Source organism: Meriones unguiculatus, chromosome 11 (assembly GCF_030254825.1).
Source record: "Meriones unguiculatus strain TT.TT164.6M chromosome 11, Bangor_MerUng_6.1, whole genome shotgun sequence".
NCBI lineage: Eukaryota > Metazoa > Chordata > Mammalia > Rodentia > Muridae > Meriones > Meriones unguiculatus.
Genome location: NC_083359.1, coordinates 20,281,771 through 20,302,791, shown reverse-complemented (window position 1 = coordinate 20,302,791; position 21,021 = coordinate 20,281,771). Strand labels below are relative to the sequence as shown.

The following is a 21,021-nucleotide window of genomic DNA, read 5'->3' as shown; positions in this document are numbered from 1 at the left end:
GTTGGTTAAAGTGCATATGCCATTTTATTACAGGTTAAACATCGAGTCAGAGGAAGATACATGGGGTTTTATTTAAGCATCAACATTAGAGACAAAAACTAAAGTGTGGTCATTAGAAAGGGAAACAGTACATAGTGAGACCCTTCAGTTAGATTCATGTGAGTTCTCCATCCCCAGGAGCCATAGGCCCCAGTTGCCTACCACTTGGACTCACTGTGGACAGCCCCCTCTTAACATAATTGTTTTACTTATTGAAAATAACTATTAGTGTGTTAATCACTTCTAACAAAGAAAACAGAAGGCCATCAGGCAAGAACTCTGGACTGCTGGTGTGATGCTGGCGGCAAGATTAAATAGGAGTGCAGTCTGCCTCTGCAGCTCCCCTGGCACGGCCAGGTCTAGGGAAGGCAGAGGAAGCCCACCCACAGGTACCTAGCTCTGTCCTCAGGCACCAGCATGTACACACTTGGAACTTTCCCCTCGTGTCGCTTTCCTACTGCCTTAAAAGGCTTCACACATTCCCACCCGCCGATTCTGGAAGAATGCCAAGAAACTGGGCCTATAGAGGCCCTGCTGCTCTACTCAATGCAACTAGAAGACAAAGGGGTGGGTTACGGGACTTGGGCACAAGCACTGTCACAATGGTGGAGGGTGCTTTGAATACTGGATTGTGTCCAGAGCAGCTCCGATGTCATAATTCTTGGTCTGTAGGAGCCTGGTGAGCCAGCCACCTTCATCAGAGAAACCCATGGACAGCATCTGGGAGAGTGACTCGATCAGCCGGGGGTCAGCCTCTGCCAAAACAAGACAGGAAGTAAGGATCCCTGGAGCACTCAAAACATGGCAGCTGCTGCCTGCCAGGAGGGCCTCGATGCTTAGGCCTTACAGGAACCTCCGAGGCCAGCTAAAGGGCCAAACAGCTTGCTTTGTGACCTTTCAGGCTCCATTACAACTGTTCAACTCTTCCATGAAGCATGAAACAGCCAGAAGGCACGTAGACAGATGAATGTAGTTATTTTCCAATAATATGTTATTGCCAGATGTGGTAACTCAAGCCTATAGTCCTAACATGCAAGAGGTAGAGGCAGGAGATCACTCAGGGACATCCTGGGCAACAATGAGACATCATCTCCAAACCAACCCAAATAACCCTTTACAGGCGATGGAATGTGAGTCTCCTCTAGTTGCCTGTGACTCCCTGCCCTCTGTAATTTGGCATATCATCGCCTGTGCTCATGTTCCTGTGGGTGCATGTGTGTGAAGGTACGGAGACCCAGGCTGAAGTAGGAGTCTTCCACCTGACTGAGTTAGGGTGTCTCAGTGAACCCACAGCTTACAATCCCAGCTAGCCGGCTTGTAAAAGGGTCTGTGTCCTACGGTCTGGGACTATAGAAGCCGCCACAGCTGCCCAGCTTTTGGATTTTTACACGGGTTCTGAGAACCTAAATTCTGAGCCCCAGACTTGCTCGGCAAGCACTTGGTCAGATGAGCCAGCTGTCCAGTTCCCCTGGCCCCGCCTATGTTTTTAAAGCAGGCCGTGACTCTAGCCCAGAGCCTTGCATATGAGATAAGCAGTCTGCCACGGAGGTGCAAAGGTCTGTGTAGTCAGGATGGCTTTGAACTCATAATGGCACTTCCCCAGACTCACACAGGCTAGCCCCTCTCTCACAGTTTGCTGCCCCTCTATCGTAGAGTAAATACTCATTGAAGTCCAAAGGCCAAATCTGGCCCAGAGATCAGTAATCCACCTGAACCCTGCTGCTCTAGGACGTGGGAGCTGGGCTGCCTTTTCTGCAACGTGTCCCCTTGGGACTGCCCATCCCTGTCCAGCTGTTTACACACACTTCTGCCCGGCTTCTACGGGGGCCTGGGCTGTGGCTCCTGCCATTAAACTTTGCAACCCCTGAGGAAAGGTGAGTCCATCTGAGTCCACTGCGTGGTGTAAGGCAGCCCACAGCCAGTGTTTCCTTACATCTGCCTTCTCAGAACACCTAGGTATGGAGATTTTGAAATTCCTAAAATGAGATGAAGTTCCTGTTACTCAGCGTAGACAGAAGAGGTCAGAGCCAGGTTCTAGTTTTCTCTGATGTCAGCTGACAGCCCCAGTAGGCAGTGTGCTGCAGGTAAGCCCATAATCCCAAAGCCACCCTGGACTACACAACTAGGTAATAACGTAAAAAAAAAAAAAAAAAAAAAAAAAAAAAAAAAAATTAAAACAAACAAACAAACAAACAAAAAACCCAGGCCATGCTACCCTTTTTGTGTTGCCAAGACCAGACAGGACAGGATAGTCTAAAAACAATGAAGGAAAATGAAACATGGTGACCACATGCCTGGTGGGAGATGTGGGTACAGGGCAGCTTCCTTTAGACCTGTGGGTCCTTCCTGCGAGGGGTCTAGAGAGCTTGGCCCTTCCGATTCTGGCATCTGTAGAGACTGGAGTTCACCTGTGGATGGGTCCACTTCTTTGGAAGACAAATGTGTCCAGTCATCATCTCCTCCTGAGCAGTTATCAGACTCCATCTGTTCCTGGAATAGAACCTGCTGTGAGCACAGGGGCCTAAGCGATTGACAGGTGTCACCTCACTATCTGCTCCCAGCAAAGTGTGCCATATTCCAGGCACTGGAGAGCGGCCTGCAAAAAAACAAACCTCTTTTTGGTTTTCATGATGCTAGGGGACTGAACCCGGAAACTCATGGACGTCAGGTAGATGCCCTGATCCAGACCCAAGTAAGATTTTTCTCTACAGAATTCTACCAGATGGCTCAGGGTGACTGAAGACCCCAAGGGCAGAGCAAGAAGAATGGGATCCCTCAGGCTGCAAGATGGCTGGAGCTGTGACTGGGGTGTCAGCAGACCTACCTCTGGCTGTCCCATTGACTCCAAGGCGATCTTTTTCATTTGCTCTGTCAGAGACTGTGCAGGGCCCTCCTCTGCCCCATCCGATTTGCTAACTTCTGAAGAACAGCTACTTGGCTGAGTACTGCTCTTCTCTTCTGTGCCTGCGCTGGAACTTTCTGGGGAGGCCGGTGTCAGCCGGCTTCTCTTCCCTCCATGTTCCACATCAATGTCAACTTCAATGCCTAGAGAGGAGGAAGAATTGAGCTGTCTAGTCCAGAGGCCTTTCCTGCATCTCGGAGAGTTGGGCATTGTGGGCTGAGGAAGTCCTTTCAGACTTGGTCCCCAGCAGAGCATATGGATTAGGACACTGGCAGTCAGCATTAAGGATGCAGTGGCTGGACTCAACCCCTGAGCCACATAGACATAGCTCTACATGTGACCAGATAACCAAATGATAGGCCAAGACAACCCCAAGGGCCAGAAACGAAAAGCTGAACTCCTTCTCCAATCCCAGCCCTGCTAATAAGCCCCTCCATCACATCGGTCCTTTCCCTTTCTCCAAACCACAAAGTTCGTCTAGAAGAAATCTTGGTCTCCCAACCCAGCAGAACAAGATGCAGAGGCCAGGCCTTTCAACCCCCACAGTTCAGGACCCCTGGTTCAAGTTCATATCTGTTTATTTCCTACTTTGTCAGTATTTACCTCTCTTTTCCCCATCCTTTTAAGAGACAACTTTTGGCAGGAAAGAAAAAAAAAGCATCCAGTGTTGTCAGAGTTTGGTCTGACACATGTTACTGACTCTTAAGATCTGGTTACACCTATCTTACCTATCTTTGTTTTGTAAACCTGCCTTAGACATATCTGATTGATTAAACAGCTTATACCTAGACAGGGCATAATGGGGTAGGTATGGCTAAGGTTCCTAGGTTTGGAGGACAGAGAGGATCACGGGAGACAAACAAACAGGAAGAGAGGAAAGATGCTACAATGGGTTAGCTGGAGAAGAAACTTGGGGCTGGGAAGAAGGACTCCAGTAATGGTGTGAAAAGACCCAGGTGAAGAATAAAAGCAAATATTTATAAGATTATGGATGGGTGATAGATGGTTAAGGTGGATGGCACTGGATGAGGGCTGGGAGGATGGTGAGGTGATTCAGACAGCGGTAGGTAGGAAAATCTGCCCAGCCCAAGGTAAATAAGGCAATTATAAAATCTAAAAGGTGTCTGTGCCGTATTATTTATGATAGTGGGTTAAGATAACACCACCATGATAATTATAGGGCTAATAAGAAACATTGTATAGCCTAACACTCCATTTTTTATTTACTACAGCAGCGTTTATGCTGTTAACACTATGTAAATGTGGCTTGTTTCTGGGACGTATGTCTTCTCTCAACTGTCAAGGGTATATCTCTCCTCCTGCTTCCTAACTCCCTGCTTCTTCTCCACAGTCTCTTTCATTTTCTATGGTTCATGACTATCAGGCACCCATCAGGTCTGGCTTTTCCTTGGAGAGCACTCTCAGTGGTCAGGCCCTCCTCTAGACAGCCATGCACAGGTGATTTAACTGATACATTTTAGCAACGGTTAGCTGGATCCTCACAGGTGGAGTCCCCAGAGGGCATTCCTGTGACATACTCAGAACCTAAGCTTTCTGTCACTCAGTATTTTTTTTATTATATTTAATTCATTTTAGTTTGTGTGTTTTCCGTGTGTGTGTGTGTGTGCGTGTGTGGTGCGTGTGTGGTGTGTGCGCGCACGCATGTGTGTATAATCTGTGCGCTTGTGTGCTTAGTGCCCATGAAGGTCAGAAAAGCGCAGCAGACCTCCTGGAGCTGGAGTGACTCCACAATTGTGAGCCACCATGTGGGTACGAGGATGAGCCTGACCTCTGCAGGACCAACATGCACTGCCAACTGCTGCGCCCCTCCAGCCTCACTCAGTTTTAAACATTATCTTATTATTTCCTCTGTTAAGAGTTTTTTATGGCATCTGTGCTTTTTCATAAATCTAATACTCTTCTGTTCTCCAGAATGACACTCATGTTCACCTTCCTTGCATACTTTACCACATGCTGAGGCTCTTCTCACTGGCCAGTCATCTGTGGCTTCCAATCCTAGAGGCAAGAAGCTGTCTACAGGACCAGGGCCACTGTCAGCTTTACACATGCAGGTGTCCAGAGACAGGCACTGGGGAAAACCAGCTGCAGCAGCTGGGTTTCTTTGTCCGGTGTTTGGTCTCCCCTCAACAGGGACTCTTCAGCTGCCGTCAAGCTGGGGAGGCTGAAATGCTGGGTCCTTGCTCCCCTGCTCATTTCTGATGCCTACTTCAGGTTGGTGCCTTAGCTTATGTCCGAAAAAGCTTCTCAGAGTCAGGTGCTTCAAGCTGGTACTTGGCATCAGCTGGCTGTGTGGGCCCAGAGCTCTCTAACAGACTCCTATGAAAGGTCTTCTAGCCGCTTGCTTGTGCCTTGGCCTGTTACGCCCACCTCTCATACTTCATAGTACCAGGGCAGAGAGTCTTGTCGGGGTTTTTGGTTTTTTCAAGACAGGGTTTCTCTATATAGCTCTGGCTGTCCTGGAACTGCTCTGTAGACCAGGCTGATCTCGAACTCATAGAGATCTGCCTTCCTCTGCCTCTTAAGTGCTGGGATCAAAGGTGTGCGCCACCACTGCCTAGCTGTTGGGTTTTGTTTTGTTTTTGACACTGTGTAGCTCTGGATATCCTGGAATTTCCTATGTAGACTAGGCTGGCCTCGAACTCAACAGTTCTGAGTACCTATTTTCCTAGTGCTGGAACGAAAAGCATGTACCATCATGTCCAGCAGGGTCTTGCTCCTTACAAGGGTTCCCTGCACAGATGCTTCTCTTTAGGTTACTCCCTGCCCTCCATTTCTTCTTATTCAACTTTTTTTTTTTTAATGTTTGTGTATGTGAGGTTAGAGGACAAGCCACAGGATTCAGTTCTCTCCTACCATGTGGGTGAAATGTTGCTCAGTGGTACACCGCCTGCCGAGCACAACACAGCTCTGGGTTCTGTCTCTAGAGGCACACACAGAAAGCTGAAGCAAAGCAAAACATCCCTTGAGCCCCGTCCCAAACACCCACACCCCACGGTTTTCTAAGCAAATACAGGGCAGGATCAGAGCATTGTTGAATTGGGGGTTTCTTAAAATAATAATGAAACCCCAAGACTATAGGGCTCAGGGAATGTTTGATGGTCTGTGATCCCCAAAGCCTGTGTTTTTCAAAGATCCAGTTAAGAAAGCCCTGTGTCCCTGGTGTTAGTGACCACAGCCTCTGAGCCAAACAGTGCTGGTCCTTCCTGGCTGGTTCTCAAAGCACCTATCAATAAAAGGCCCTGGCTCTAGCTCACCCAGCCTCTGCCTTATGGGAGGTTGTACCAATTCCTTCCCTCTGCTCTCCTCACACAATCCATTAGAGGCAGTTAGCATGAGCCATTCCATGTTTAGTTCCTCAGGGAGTGGAACAGAAAACTCCTATTACTTCCACAAGAGCTCAAGCTACCTCAGTTCAAACTACCCAGTCCTTTTTTTTTTTTTTTTTTCTGGAAACTTTGCTGATTTGTGCAGCCCCAGGGATCCGAGTGCTTAGCCCACTTCAAATGCCTTTATCCTCCCAGAGGGCCTCTGAGCACTGCAAAATAATCTACACTGCCAAATGGTTTTGGTGCTGGGAATTGAACACAGGATCCTTCCACTCTACCACAGAGCACATCTCAACCTAAGTTGTTCAAATTAACTGCAAGGCCAAGATGTCACTGTTGCCTCAAAGCTGTGCCCTGGGCAGTCTGAGCAAAGATGGCCTCAGCTCACAGCAAGTGGTGGTCATGCATGGTGCTACAAGATGGAGGGCACTGGTATGATTAGGGCACCTCTCTCATCGGCATTTCTCCAGACACTGGACACAGCCTTCACACAGGCTCCCGTAGTCACCTCCTAACATGGCAGGCATAGTAGCAGGACGTGGGCAAGCACTTTCTGAACCACATCAGTGAGCCCCAGAAGCAGTGCCTAAGGTCAGCGTGCTGAGGTGACGCCATGCTCCCGCCTCAGCAGACCTCCTCTGCCCTCTGCACAGAGCCAGGCATGACCCAGAGCACTTTCCTGTAGCACCTCCCTCCTCTCAGAAAGGTTTCAAGTTCTCAAATGAGAAAGAAAAGAAGTCACAGTATTTGGGAGTCCAAGGCAGGAAGAATTCTACAAATTTAAGGACAGCGTGGGCTACACAGAGCTTTAGCCCAACCTGGACTAAAGTGAGACCTTAATTAAAGAAAAAAGAAGAAACTGCCTGCTTACAAGTCTAAACAAATGCAACTCACCTGGCTAAGAAAAAGCTGGCTGCTGTTACCCTAAAGACTGTGATAAACTAATCCATCCGCTAATCTATCTCTCCCTCCCCTCCGGCTCATTCTGCTTTGTGTGGAAAAATAACCAGTCAGGAACTCAACCTTGAGGCGCCCATTCCAGTCCTTGGCAAAGGCTAATTTTATGCAACAAAACCTTGCTGGTGTCCAGCACGTATCTGCTCTGGCCTCTGCAGCATGCCAGGGAAGGCTGCCAAAGGCCACTTGCACACCGAGTCACTGTCGCGGTTTGAATAAAATCGCCCCCACAGGCCCACAGGGAGTGGCACTATTAGGATATGTGGCCTTGTGAGAGTAGATGTGGCCTTGTTGTGTCACTAGGCAGGGTGGGCTTTGAGGCCTCAGAAGCTCAACGCAGTTCACTTTCTGCTGCCTGCCGATCAGGATGGAGAACTCTCAGCTCCTCGTCCAGCACCATGTCTGCCTGCACACCATGCTTCCCGTCGTGACTAGAATGGACTCTTTCCTTTGTAAAAGTTGCCATAGTCATAGTCTCTCCACAGCAATAAAATCCAAACTAAAACCAAGGCACGAGGGTGTCTCATGGGATGGCAAGGAAGATCACTCACCTAGAGGGCTGAGGGCAGCTGCCACACTCTCCCCCACATCCTTCAGGAAATTGACGCTGGGGTCCTCTGACGGAGCAGAAGCTGTTGATTTTCACAAGGAGAAAGGGGACTTCTAACTCTGTGACTCTGCCGCCCCTCCCAGCCCCAGGGCTTGTGTGTCAAGGTTCCATCATCTCAGTAATCACTGTCTTGGGACCCCTGAGCACACATGGTGCTTTCTCCTCTGCCCGCCCACTCTGCACCCTTGGTCCCCAAGTGGGTCACATATTGGGCCTCTCTGGCTTCTGTACCAGAGGCTCAGTACAGACATTAGATAAATATTGACCTTGTTCTAGATGTGCTGTTTACTCAAAACCAAACATATCCCAGATGGCTGTGTTGGCACATGTCTGTAACCCAAGCACTCCAGATGCCGGGCAGGAGAATCTCAAGTTTAAGGCCATCTTGGGCTATATGAGTTCTAGGCTAGCCAGGGCTACAGAGAGAACCTGTCTCAAGGGGAAAAGTAAATTAAAAATTAAAAGGCAGAATCCCCAAATCTATAATGAGGAGCTACTTATAAGGTCTTTGCTTTTAGGTTTTCGAGACAGGGTCTTATGCCAAGGCTGGCCTTCAACTCCTCTGTTCCTCCTGCCTCTACCTCCCGAGCGCTAAGATTGCGTCTAGGTGCTACCATACCAGGCTTGGTGACCATGGGATTTTTGGTTTTGATTTTTAAAGATTTGAGCAACTCTGGCCCTGGTATTTCTGAGTTAACCAAAACAAAAGAAAACACATTCTAGAAATCCAGCCACCTACCCACACCTCAGAAGGACAGCCTGGCAGGGCAGGGTGTGTCACGTGTGGAAATTAGTGAGCTTAGGCACCCAGTTCAAGTACCAGCCTTACCCGACTCAGCGGTGGGACAAGGACGAGCGTCCCCTGCCCGAGGAGGCCGTGGGCTCCAGTTCCCTGGTGGGCCCATCTCCCAGCCAGGCCAGCCAAAATGCCCATGTTTCAGCTTCCGAAGCCAGCGGCTGTGAGAGAAGCTCTGGGCAGGAGAAAGCAGGACAGGGCAGTGAGGGGTCAGGGTTTCCATCCCTCCCCACCCCCATCCCCAGGACTGCAGAGAACCAGCTCACATCAGAGAGGTGGCCAAAGGGGTTGGGGAAGATGAGCTTGCTGTGCTCCCTGTGCAGGCCCTTCCCCTCGCAGACGCTGCACAGGTCGTAGTCCGGGCACACACTGCACTTGTAGCGAGTTCCCACCACAGGCCCATTGCAGCCATCACAAATGACGTTGGGGTGCACCATGTTCCGGGATGCCTCCTGCGCACAGGGTGGGCGATGGTCCCGCCGGCACTCCTTCTTCTCTGCAGGGGGGACAAAAGCTATCAGAGCAAGACCCTAGGTTCTCCCTCGTCACCGCAGCCCTGCTGGTCAGAGAGTCCAGCCAGCCACTTAGGAGCCAGGAGGTCCAGGCCCTGCACCTGTTAAACACTCATGGCCCCCGCAGCAGGAGCATGTTGTCCTCAGACCCCTGGCCTTTCGAGGGATGTCCCACAGCTAGCAGCTGGGTTCAGGCAGTGCCCCAGAGCAGCTCTTTACCTTTAATGTAGATGCGGAAGATGTCATCCTTCACATAGGACATGGCCATTGTCAGCTCCTCATCACTGGAAAAGGCAACCAAGTCCCCGTCCTCATCTAGATTGTTTAAGAAACAACACATCAGAGCCAGGGACACGGCTCAGTGATGGAGCACTTGCCTAGCACGCAAAGTCTTAGGTTCAATTCCCAGCAACAGACAGCAAAGGCTTCTAGGCCTCTCTGCTGAGTACACAGTGCTGCACTGCGCAGAGCCCAGTGCTAAGGGGACATTTTCAGCAGCTCTGACTCGGCCTGGGTGCTGGGCGAGTGGCACGATGGCCGTAACTCTTGATACAAGCAGAATGAGTGTATGCTCCAACCTAAGACTACAGGAGGCCGAGCACATGCGATGTGTACCCAGCCTCCTGCCACTCAACCACCGGGCCAACACGTCCTCCAGGTCAGACCTAACCAGGCCCCGGTCCACTTTCACCTGGGAGATCTCTGCCAGGACTCTGGTTCTGGCCTAGTCCCTCAAAGGCCTCAAGCTACAGAAGGAAAGGAGATAAGGGCTAACCTGCCCCCTCCCTTCAACTACATGGCTAGAAACCATTGTGCATTCTTTTTTTGCTATTGTTTTTTGTTTTTCTAAACAGTTCTCTGTATCGCCTTGGCTTTGTAGACCAGGCTGACCTTGAACGCACAGAGATCTACCTGCCTCTGCCTCCCAGTGCTGGGGTTACAGGCGTGGGACACCTTGCCAGTGTGCCACCTTGTCCGGCTACTTCTAGGTTTTGTTTTTTTACTTACGTATGCATGTGTGTGCTCACACTATGCATGCAGACTTATGCGTATGCATGTGCCCACCCAGGCCAGAAGACAAGGTCAGATCCTGAGGAGCCGTGAGCTGGCTAATATGAGTGCTGGGACCAGAACTTGGGTCCCCTGAAGAGCAGCAAGGGCTTAACGTAGAGCCACCTCTGCTCTGGCTTCATTTTTATGTTAGCACACAGGTGCTGGGGTTACAAGTATGTATGTTTCTTATTAGTACAAATGGTCTTCAGTCACCTCATACAGGCCAAACCACACATAGGCAGGCTGGGGAAAGCCTGTGGGTAACCCTTCAGCAACAGCTACCACAAGAGAGGTGACCTCAAAGGTACCAACTGCACAGTATCCACCAACTAGAGACCAGACAGGCTAAACATGACCCATCCAAACACACTATTCTTCACCACATAGAGAAATGAAGTACTGCCCAGGCAGGCAGCACGGAAGCGGAGCCCTTGCCTAGCATATGCGAAGCCCTGGGTTCCCTCCCAGTACCGGAGAGGGAGAAAAGTACTGGTAAGAGCCACAATACAAACGGGCCTTGGACATACTAATAAGAGAATGAACGAAACTACATTGTGCCAGCGTTGTGTACAGAGCTGTTCTGCGGAGTTCCAGGACAGCCAGAGCTGTACAGAGAAACTCTGTGTTGAATAGCCAACAAAAACTGCATTAATATAAGGTGTCCTAATAGTAAAATAAATACTAAAGTACATCAGCCACTGCCTGGGACTGGAAAGAATGGGAAATGACAAACAGAAAAAAATCACATAAAACACAACAATTTATAAAACTATGAGACTCAAAATTGTAGAGTGACAGCCTAGCATGCATGAGGCTCAGGATTATCCCTACTACAAAATAAATCAGAGAACCTGGAGGGTCAATTTGGAGATATACAGGCCGGCCCGGCCACAAAACGAGACCTGTTCCTGCTAACACCCACTTCTACTGGGTGAACTGCACAGGACCTACGTTACTGAAAATTTTCTGTCCAGGAGTACTGATCAACACCTGTGATCCCTTAACTGGAAAACTGAGACAACAGGGTTTAGTGAATGAGGCCAGCCTGAACCACGCGTGAATTCAAGGCCAATCGGGTTACGTGGCCTTATCTCAGGAAGGAGAGGGAAAGAGAAAGGAAGAGAGGAGGGGGAGGAGCAACCGACCAACCAACAGCCCTCCAATAACGTCTCAATACTGAAACCTCCCTGAGGGCGGGCCTTGGCCACTTCTCCCATGTCAACAACTCCTAGCTCCACCCCACGCAGCCATCAAGCCACTCCAGCGCAGGAGACTGAGCTAGTTCCGGGGTCCCCGACCTTTCCTCCCACGGGCCGCCCCACCCAGCCCCCCGCTGCCTGTTTACCGGCGTCACTCCTCTCCACCCCTCCTCCACGTCAGCCCGGTCCCTGCTCTTTCGGGCTCTCTAACTGAACCCAACACCTGGCGTTACGGAAGCGGGCGAAGAGCGGGATGTCAGTTGAAACCCGAGCGGCCGCCTGACCACCCTGTCCCCGCGGGGAGCCTGAGGGAGGACGCCGCGTCCTCGCCCAGGCCTTGCCACCCCGTGGCGGGGGGGAGGCTGGCTTCCCCGCCCCGGCTCCTCACCGCGGTAGTGCGCCTGGAAGCCTCCAGGCCGCAGCGCGGGGAACAGCACGGCCACCCGGCTCAGCAGCCTCTCGCACGGCCCTGGGCCGGCCGCGGCCTCGGCTTCCGCCTCCGGCTCCGGGCTGAAGCAGAAGCTGAAGCGACGGATCTCGCGGGCCGCCTCCTCCTTGCCCAGAAGATAGGCCTTCACGGTGAAGGAAGCCATAACTGCCTGCTGGGTAGAAACAAAACAGCTGGGCAGCGCCTCCGCGGAGCCCAGTATTTATAGGAAACGGGGAGCCCCGCCTCCTGTGGGCGTAGCCGTGGGAGCCCCGCCCCTCCCCGCTGGCTGGCCTGGCCCGCCGCACGAACCCACTCGACAGGGCCCTTGCCAGGTGCGGGGCCGGGGGCGCCCTCACTGACGACTCCCTTTCTCTCCCTCACGGTACATGGGGGACCCCAAGAGACCAGCCTCAGCCTCTACTTGTTGGGAAAAGGACCGGTAAGTGTCCGAGCCTTGGTGCCTCTCAGGTTTGGGCCTACCTATGACTCAGCAGTGTAGTCCCCAAACCAGGGGATGCCCAGCGCAGAAGCTAGGACACAGGTGCCTACCGTCAGGAGGCCCCTAGCTGGACAAACAAGCTGGTTCACGAGATGCTGTTCTGACACTCCGAAGCTTAGTGTCCCAGGTGGCAGCCCCTCACTCTACTCTCTCTCCCAAGCCTCCACCGTGACCAGGCCCTAACTGCATAAAAGGACATCGCCTTCTTACCTTAGGCCTGACCCAGTCTGACAAGGATCAGGTTGAGAAGTGTAGGACAAGCACTGGCGACTTCCCACAAACCCACCCTGTAGGGGCCTGGCCAGGGCTCCAAAAGCAGCAGTGGCCACCACCTGTTCCTTGCAACCAGACATGCCCACAGCGGTACCCCCGACACACACACACACCGGCGCCATTAGAGTCGTGTGTGTCTGTGGATGTGTGTGAGGCCCTAATGGCCTCATAGACAGCCAAAGAGATCAGACCACCTGCCCTCCAACCAGAAACCAAATCCGAACTTTAGCCAGGCCTGTGCCACGGGCTTGTTGATGCCAGCTGTTTGAGATGCTAAGTCAGGAGGACACCAAGTTCAAGGTCTGCCTGAGCAACCTGGTGAAACTGTCTCAACATAGAAAGTGATCCTAGCCAGGAGTGGTGAGCTTGGGAGGCAGAAGCAGGCAGATCTCTGAGTTCAAGGTCAGCCTGATCTACAAAGCTAGTCCAGGATAGCCAGGGCTCCGTTAAACAGACAAACCTTGTCTGGAAAAGAAACAAAAAAAGAGAGTGAGGGCAGCACTTGGGAGGAAGAGGCAAGAGGCTCAAGAGTTCAAGGCCAGCTTCAGCCACTTGAGGCCGCTCAAAAAATAAAGGAAGGGACTGGAGAGATGGCTCAGTGCACCGTCTGCTCCAACAAAGGACCCGTGTTCAACTCCCAGCACCCACCTGACAGCTCATGACCGTCTGTAACTACAGCCCCAGGTGGTGTGACACCCTCACACCAATGCACATAAGAAAAAAATTAAATTAATTAAAAAAGAAGATTGCCCAGCTTGTAAGATCCAGTCAGAATTAGAGTCTCACTGTCTACTTCAGAGCCTCAGGGCGCTGCTGTTTTAAAAAAATAAAAATAAAAAAGGCTGCGTATACAGTTCAGTAAGGATAGTGCTCATGAGGGTTTAACGTAGAAGGGGATGCCACTAAGGGGGGGTTTGGTGCTGAGGGATGTCACAGCTCGGTGATAGAGCACCTGCCTGGAATGTATGACATCTTAGGTTCAGTCCTCAGTACAAAAACCCAAACCAGGAAGTGCTGCTTTCTGTGGCAAAAGTGACCTGTTAGCTGGTATGATGACACACATCTGTAACCTCAGCTGAGTCAAGAGGCCTTCTAACTCAAGGCTAGCCCGGGAGGGCTTAAGAAGTCCTCTCAAAAACAAACGAAGTGAGTAAAAATCAAATGACCTCTAACAGGAACCCTGCAGACCAGGGAGGTGGTCCTTCCAGTCGTGGAGCTGTCGGCAGAGCTCAGACCTACTCAGACTTGTGGTAGAAGGACATGCTGGGTGGAATTGGAGCTCAAGCCATCTCCCCGAGTCAAGAGTCTCTAGACCAGCTCCGTAGGGCCCATGCCCTGATTCCCATCCTCTCCCTGAGCCTCTCTAGGAGCTGGGTTTGTGGGAACAGAAGAACCTCGTCTTAGGAAGACTCAGCAAGGGGCAGTGATTTGCCACACAAGTGTAACCTCTTTTTCCTTGGTGACTGGAAGGTTCACCCTTGTGCCCTGTCCTGTGGAGACAATCCCATCTTAGGCTTCCCCCTCCATCAAGTTTATTAGTATTTATATAAAATTGCCATTCACACAACAGATATTATGGAAGAGTTGATTCAGGGGAAGAGAAGCAGAAGAGAGTTAGGGCCTAAGTGGGCCATGAGGGCAGAGAGACAGAGATGTGGGGAGGGGCACCCCAACAGGAAATGGGAGAAAGCAAGAGAAGAGAGAGAAGAGGCAGGTGGGGGGGGGCTGGCATCAGCGACCAATGATGACAGTACAGGTGGCTAAGTAACCTAGGAGTGGGCTAGTGCATGGACTTGTGAACTAACAAGGCTGATAGCCCAGGACAAGGCCCCTTAACCTGCACCTGCAGGACTCTCTGCTAATGAAGATAGGGGGTGAGGGGCTGTTTCCTGATGGCAGCTGCTGGCCAAGCATGACTCAGCAGCCCAATGGCCTGAGAGCTTAAAGCCTGAAGCAGGCCAAACCTCCTATGGGACATCTGAGCCAATGGGAAACCACCAGGAACTCCTTTGCTTTTTCACCGGTGGGAGAAAGAGAAATGTCAGGAAATGGGGCCCTGGGGGAAGCTGGCGTAGAGACGCCTGCCTCAGGGAGAAGCCCTGAGTTCCAGGCCAGGCCAGCATGCCCTGCTGCCTAGAGCAGCTCAGGCTGTCTTCCCAGTTCCCCGGGCCAGCCAGGGAGGTAAACAAGGCTGCGGTGGCTGGGGAACCCCCTGGCAGGGCCCTCTGTGGTCAGGTGGCCTGGGCCGGCTGTGAGTCAGAGTCCCATGATCCGGGTCATAACGGGAGATCCCAAGCTGCCGCCATTCATTCCATTGCCGCCAGCAGGCAGGATGGAGAAGGGTCTTGGAGGCGGGTGTGTGTGTGTGTCTGTCTGTGTATGTGTGTCTGTCTCTGTTTGTAGGACCCTACAGCAAAGTGAGCTATCAGAGGACAAGGTACTAAAATAAACGAGACCATGAACTTGCCAATGCCTTGTCACCCCTCACCCTCTGAAGCACAGAATGAAGGGAAGGGGAAAGCTTGGTAGCTGAATCCAGGGATAGTACTTTTGACCATCATTGGGCAGGGGCCTAGCCTCATCTTTGAAATGGGTCAGGAGTGGGAGGGCCTGAGCTGCCCCTTCCTGGGTTATTCCCCACAGGTGAGCTAATTATCTGTTGTCCCTCGGGAGTGTAGGCTGTCAGTGAAATCAGTGAGGAGGTCTTAAACAGGTTGAGGTGGACGAGTGGGAAATGCAGAAGAGACCTAAGCCATGGGGTGGGCTCTGTGAGAAGAGTGACCCAGGACCTCTGCTGTCTGTCTGCTTGGCTACCTCCAAGGCTTGGCAGTGGTTTTCTCCGGTTGGATTCATTTGTTAGGTCTCAGGTAATCCATATGTCTAGAAATAAGCTCAGGCTGGACTGCAGAAGGATTTCTGGTGGTTAGATAAAAGCCAGTATTCCTCAGGACCTTATGAAATGGGTTTTCATCCACAAAAGGGCCTGTTTCTTTGTCTCTGGCCAAAGGGACATGGCTTTCCATTGACATATACCTGTAGTTGAATATTAAAGCTGGCCTCCAGGGTCCTTCAGGACTTATTACACATTTTCAAGCCCCCATCCTGGCCCTGCTCACCTACCCAGCCCCCCTCTTACCCAGTACCTGTTTGTGGTCTATATAGCAGCAAGTTTTTCCCCCTGCCTACCTACCCCCATATCTCTGGCTACCTCCACTATTCTTGCCTGCTTCCCTAGCCCTGGCCATGTCCAGTCTACTTCTGTTTCTCTCTCCCCTGGGCTCTCCCAGATGCCTCTGGATGGTTTTTCTCCCTTATTTACAACGAAAACCTTCCCCCTAATAATGGAACAGTCATGTGATGGTTTCTTTACCACACCACCTAGCATGTGGCTATCTTTCAGATTGTGGAGTCAGGAGCCCAGATGAGCACTGGTCAGCTGGAGCCAAGGCCACTGAGGACTCAGGCCGAGATGTGGAGGCATTTTTAAAGAGACTGAGGGTCTCAGGGGCAGGGCTGCTGTAGATCCCTGCCCTCTCTAGGTCCAGTGAGATGAGTTCCTGTGAGAGAATGCCAACCTATGGCTGGGGTGCGTGGGCTAGGGCAGCCACTGGAGTCCACTCAGTCCCCAAGTTCCCAGATCTGCCTGACTGGTTCTGCCTGGTACTTCCCCCCCCACCCCCGGGCTCTAACCCCTGTCTTACCCTTTCCTCCCCCATCTCAGGCAGTTTCCCTCCCTCCGTGTTATTTCCTGAGGAGCGCCTTCCCTGGCCGCCCCTAGGAAACACCTCCAAGTACTGGACATCATTTTGCTTATGGCTGTCTGGCATTCTGTCACCTCCTCAGGTTCCTCCATGGCTTCCCAATACCTTCCTCATCCTCTGTGGTGTGGAGTCAGGAGTCTCGCTGGGTGCTGTCCAGCCTCCGGCATTTTTTGGTAGTGTCAGGGATAAATCCTGGGGCCTCTCCTCAAGCACATTAGGCAAGCACTCTGCATCCCTACCCTCTTTTAGTCCTTTTTACAGAAGCACAAACGTGAGGTGTCTGCCTCTGTGGCATGAAGGGGACCCGTCCCAAAGGCCCTGAAGATTATTCTAAAAGAAAAACAGGGCAACGGAATCTAGGGACCCTCCAACCCCTTTGGAGTTGAACCACCATGTGGGATGAAAGAGGGCCACAGGGCTGGGTTCCGACTCTAGAATGAGTCCACACTCATGGGGCAGGGGACTGGGGAACAGGGGGCACAATACACAGGGGTGATGGAGAAACTGTCAGAGATACCCAGAGGGGAAAAGGGAGGCAGATGCAAAGCTGGGCACCCCAGGTTGACAGAAAACTCCCTTTGGGGCACGGACACAGGAGAACTTGCCGGTCTTGGGAGACACCCCAAAAAGGGCAGAGGAGTAGCCCTGGCAGGAGGCCTGTAGGTTACCTGGGGAAGGCCGTTCTCCACTTGTCCCCAAGTGTGTGTGCTTGGGCACAGCACTGGGAAGGCTCTTTCCTGACTGGAAATGCCGGGAGACATTTGCCAAATTTCCCTTTGCCCACCTGTCTTTCAAGCTATTTCTGTCTCCTTTCCCGGTGTTGAAGTGGACTCTGTCCCTGACCTTCTCCTGGACGCTGCACCCTTAGGTACAGGGTTGGAGGCTCAGAAAAGTGTAAATGGGGATCTGACGACCTCATCCTTTTTCTAACTCCACCCCTTAACTTACCCATGTGATTGAGGCCCCCAAAGCTGGAGGAGCCTCATGTTGAGAAAGATTCTGGAAAGATAAAGGCAGAGCTGGGTTGAAGGAGCTATGAGAAGATCAGAAACCCGCTCAAAACCCGCTCAGTGAAAACCATTCAATGAGAGATAGGGGATGGGCAGCTAAGGCTGGGAGAGCAGACAGTGTCTCCATATGGGGAGTCTCTGCCAGGATGCCCCTAGCCAGGGCAGCACTGCCCTCTGAGGACTTGAGCTACACCCCAAGTTCTGTGTACCACCTGCTCTCCTGAGCCCCAACTCTCCCCAGGCCAGCTCCTTTCTCCCTATTTGCCCTCCAGGGATGCTAAACCCCTCCATACTTTCCTGTGGGCACCTCACTCTAATTGTGGGCACCCCTTTGCTTGACTAACGTTCCCAAGCAGGCAGGTAGGGGGACCTATGCATTTGTGAACTGCCTGGGTGTTTAGCTAATGTTAGTCCAACTAAATACTAAATGCAAGCTGCAGTTAGGTATCATGGTGCTGTCTTCCCAGCTGCTCATGAGGATGGGGCACGAGGACCACTGTCTCAGGGCCTGAGGAAAATCCATTCTCAAAATTAAAAAGTAAATGAACAGGCTTGGCTTGGTGACACATGCCTTTAATCCCAGAACTAGGGAAGGCAGAGGTAGGTAATATCTGGGAGTTCGAGGCCAGCCAGGCCCACAAAGCAAGTCCAGAACAGCCAGAGCTACACAGAAACACTGACTCAAAAACAGCAACAACAACAAAAAAGTAAATAAACAGAAGTCTTGGGGTATAATTCAATGGTAGAATATTTGCCTAGCATACCGGAGGCTCTGGATCCAGTCCCCAGTAACACCACACACACACACACACACACACACACACACACACACACACACACACAAACACGTAAAATTATAGAAGGTCTCATGGCCACTATTTTAGATCAGGCCTAGTAGACCAGACTAAAAGTCAAAATGGAATCAGCTCCCTGTAGAGGGTCAGAAAACAACTTTTGGGAGCCAGTTTTCTCCTAGTGTGTGGGTCTCTTGGGTGTACAGCTCAGGTCATCAGGCTTGGGGCAAGTGTCTTTACACACTGAGCCATCTCACCAGCATTTTTTTTTTTTTTTAGATGGAATCTTTCAGGGCTGGAGCAATGGCTCAGGAGTTAAGAGTACTGCCTGCTCTTCCAAAGGACCTGGGTTCAATTCCCAGCAACCACATGGCTTTTTGCAACTGTCTATAATCCAATTCTAGGGGGATGCAACTCCTTCACACAGAATCATGCAGGCCAAACACCAAAGCACATAAAATAAAATACTTAAATTGTAGATAGATAAATGATAGATAGATAGATAGATAGATAGATAGATAGATAGATGGGATCTTTCTGTACAGCCCTGGCTGGCCTGGGATTACCATGCAGACCAGGCTGGCCTCAAACTTTTAGTAATCCTCCTGCTTCTGTTTCCTGAACGCTGGAGTTACAGGTGTGGAACACCTTAGCTGACTTGGATCACTTGTATCCAAGAGTTCTGAGCTGCCGTATCCCCAGACCCCATGTCTACACCACAGTTCCAGAGAAGGCCACTGTGATAATGGCTAGAAGCCTGTGGCCACACCCTGTCCCTCAAACCACCAGCAATTTCTGTTGACTGTAATTCCTAATAGCAACAGTAATCACTTCATTTATCTTTTATGCTAGGAAACTGAGTGTTATGTATCTATAAAAATCCCTTAATGTGAGACTGACCATGTGATTGGTTCCGGCCAAAGACCTGAGACAGTGAAAGCTACAGACCAGTGACAAGGCAGATTTTTTGTTTTGTTTTGTTTTTTGTTTTTTTTCCTAATGCTAAAGCTTCTAGAGCCAGGAGAGCCTAATCCCGGTAGCTAACCCTGAGGCCTGGGCAAGAACTAAAGTGAGTAGAGCTGTCAGAGCCTTTGATGGACACGAAGCTTTGAAGAGTATACTTTCATTAAAAAATACCCTCACCCCATTCCAGATCATCTTTTCCCTGGGACCTCTACCCTCCTATATCTACTTGAGAGGACTGTGAAATTAAAGAAACATTTAATCACATTTATTTATATCTTTTTTTTGTTTTTCCAGACAGGGTTTCCCTATGTAGCCCTGGCTGTCCTGGAACTCTCTGTAGACAGCCCCCAAACTCAGAGGGCTGTCTGCCTCTGCCTCCCAAGCGCTGGGATTAAAGGCGAGCGCCACCACGGCCTGGCTCTTACCTATTTTGTATTTGTGTAGGTGTGCACACATTTGTGCATCATGGTGTGAATGTGGAGGTCAAAGGGCAACTTGCAGGAGTCAGCTGAGCTCCTCAGGCTTGGCCGAAAATGACTGCACCCACTGAGCCATCTCACTAGTCCTGGAGGTGGTGGTTGTTAATTGTTTGAAGTGAGAGTGTTGGACTTTTCACGTGTGTGTGACATCATAGGCCTGTGAATTAAGCCAGGTCTGTAAGCCCAGCATGGGGAAGGCAGAGGTAAAGGAATCCTGAGTTGGAGGCTGGTATTAAGAACTTGACAACAACAAAACCCCAGAAAAAAAATTTTTTAATTAAAACCTGACAACGGACTGGCAAGAGATTTTTATCTACTTATTGTATTAGGCAGCTAGAGTCTTGGAGCTCATTTTTTAAAATAATTAATTTCTTTTTCATTCACTTTACATTTTTGTTGTAGCCCTATCCCTGCTCCCCTCCCAGTCTCCTCCCCTCCCTTTCTTCTCTCCCTCCCCCCCCCCACTCCTCAGAAAAGGGCAGCTCCCTTTCCCATCCACCCCAGCTCATCAAGTTGCATCAGGACTGAGCATGTCCCCTTCCCCTGTGGCCTGGCAAGGCAGTCCCTCCAGGGGAAAGTGACCAGAAAGTTGGCAGTTGAGTCTGTGCCAGATGCAGTCCCCACTTCCCTGGAGCTGGTGCAGGACTCGGCGAGATGTGCCTGCCCTTGCCTCATGAATGCTGGCATGGAAGGTATCGGCTGCCATGTTCAGCCCAAATATCAACTTAATTTTTTTTTTTATTTAAACTACACTTAGTGTTTGTGTGCACACATGTGAGTTCATACACCGCAGTGCACCTGTGGGGTCAGAGGACAACTTGTGGGAACCCATTCTCACCCTCTACAATGCGGTCCTTGGTGTCACCGGGCTTGGCAGGAGGTACCATCACTCTTCCTGCCGCCTCCCCACTGTGTATCAATTTAATGAGGGTGAATTACAGGCAAATAAATGACTTCTAAGAAAGATGATGTGTAAGTTCTTTTGTCCGTGTGGGTGTGGCTGGGTTTGTCTGGTGCCAAGGCTCTGAGATTCGATCTTTTTCTAGCTAATTCCAGCAGAGAGCACTCTGGGAGATTCTGCTCTGGGGCACACGGAGGAGCTTGGGTAAGAGCCTGTTCTTAGGCGTCTCAGCCTCCAGTTCCAGCATTTGGGGAGCCATGGGTGAGCATATCTCTATGCATTCAGGGCCAGCCTGGCCTTCACATCAAGTTCCAGGTCAGCCAGGGCTACACGGAGAGATCCTGCTTAAAAAAATAAATAAAATAAGATAAAAAGCCCATTCTCAAAGGCTGTCAGTGCAGAAGTTCTATTCAGTGCTGCTTTGATGTGCGGCCCCTTGCACCTGAATGGCATCTCTCTGGTAGCTAGTCTGCTGGCTTCCTCTCATTCCTGC

At 50.9% G+C, this 21,021-nt stretch overlaps 1 protein-coding gene and 1 long non-coding RNA gene across 2 annotated transcripts; one reads left to right on the top strand and one right to left on the bottom strand.

Moving 5' to 3' along the window:
- Positions 1-5: 5 nt before the first annotated feature.
- Sqstm1 (sequestosome 1) lies at positions 6-12,070 on the bottom strand. Its single transcript, XM_021651727.2, has 8 exons — positions 11,804-12,070; positions 9,383-9,478; positions 8,918-9,147; positions 8,685-8,826; positions 7,797-7,877; positions 2,864-3,084; positions 2,334-2,529; positions 6-794 (listed from the first exon to the last, which is right to left on the bottom strand). Exons 1-8 carry the CDS (start codon positions 12,006-12,008, stop codon positions 637-639), a joined length of 1,329 nt encoding a protein of 442 aa, XP_021507402.1. The 5' UTR covers positions 12,009-12,070; the 3' UTR covers positions 6-636.
- Positions 12,071-12,103: 33 nt separating this feature from the next.
- LOC132646312 (uncharacterized) lies at positions 12,104-20,591 on the top strand. The gene is made up of 2 exons (XR_009584465.1): positions 12,104-12,284; positions 13,793-20,591. It is a non-coding gene; the product is annotated as an uncharacterized LOC132646312 (long non-coding RNA).
- Positions 20,592-21,021: the final 430 nt, after the last annotated feature.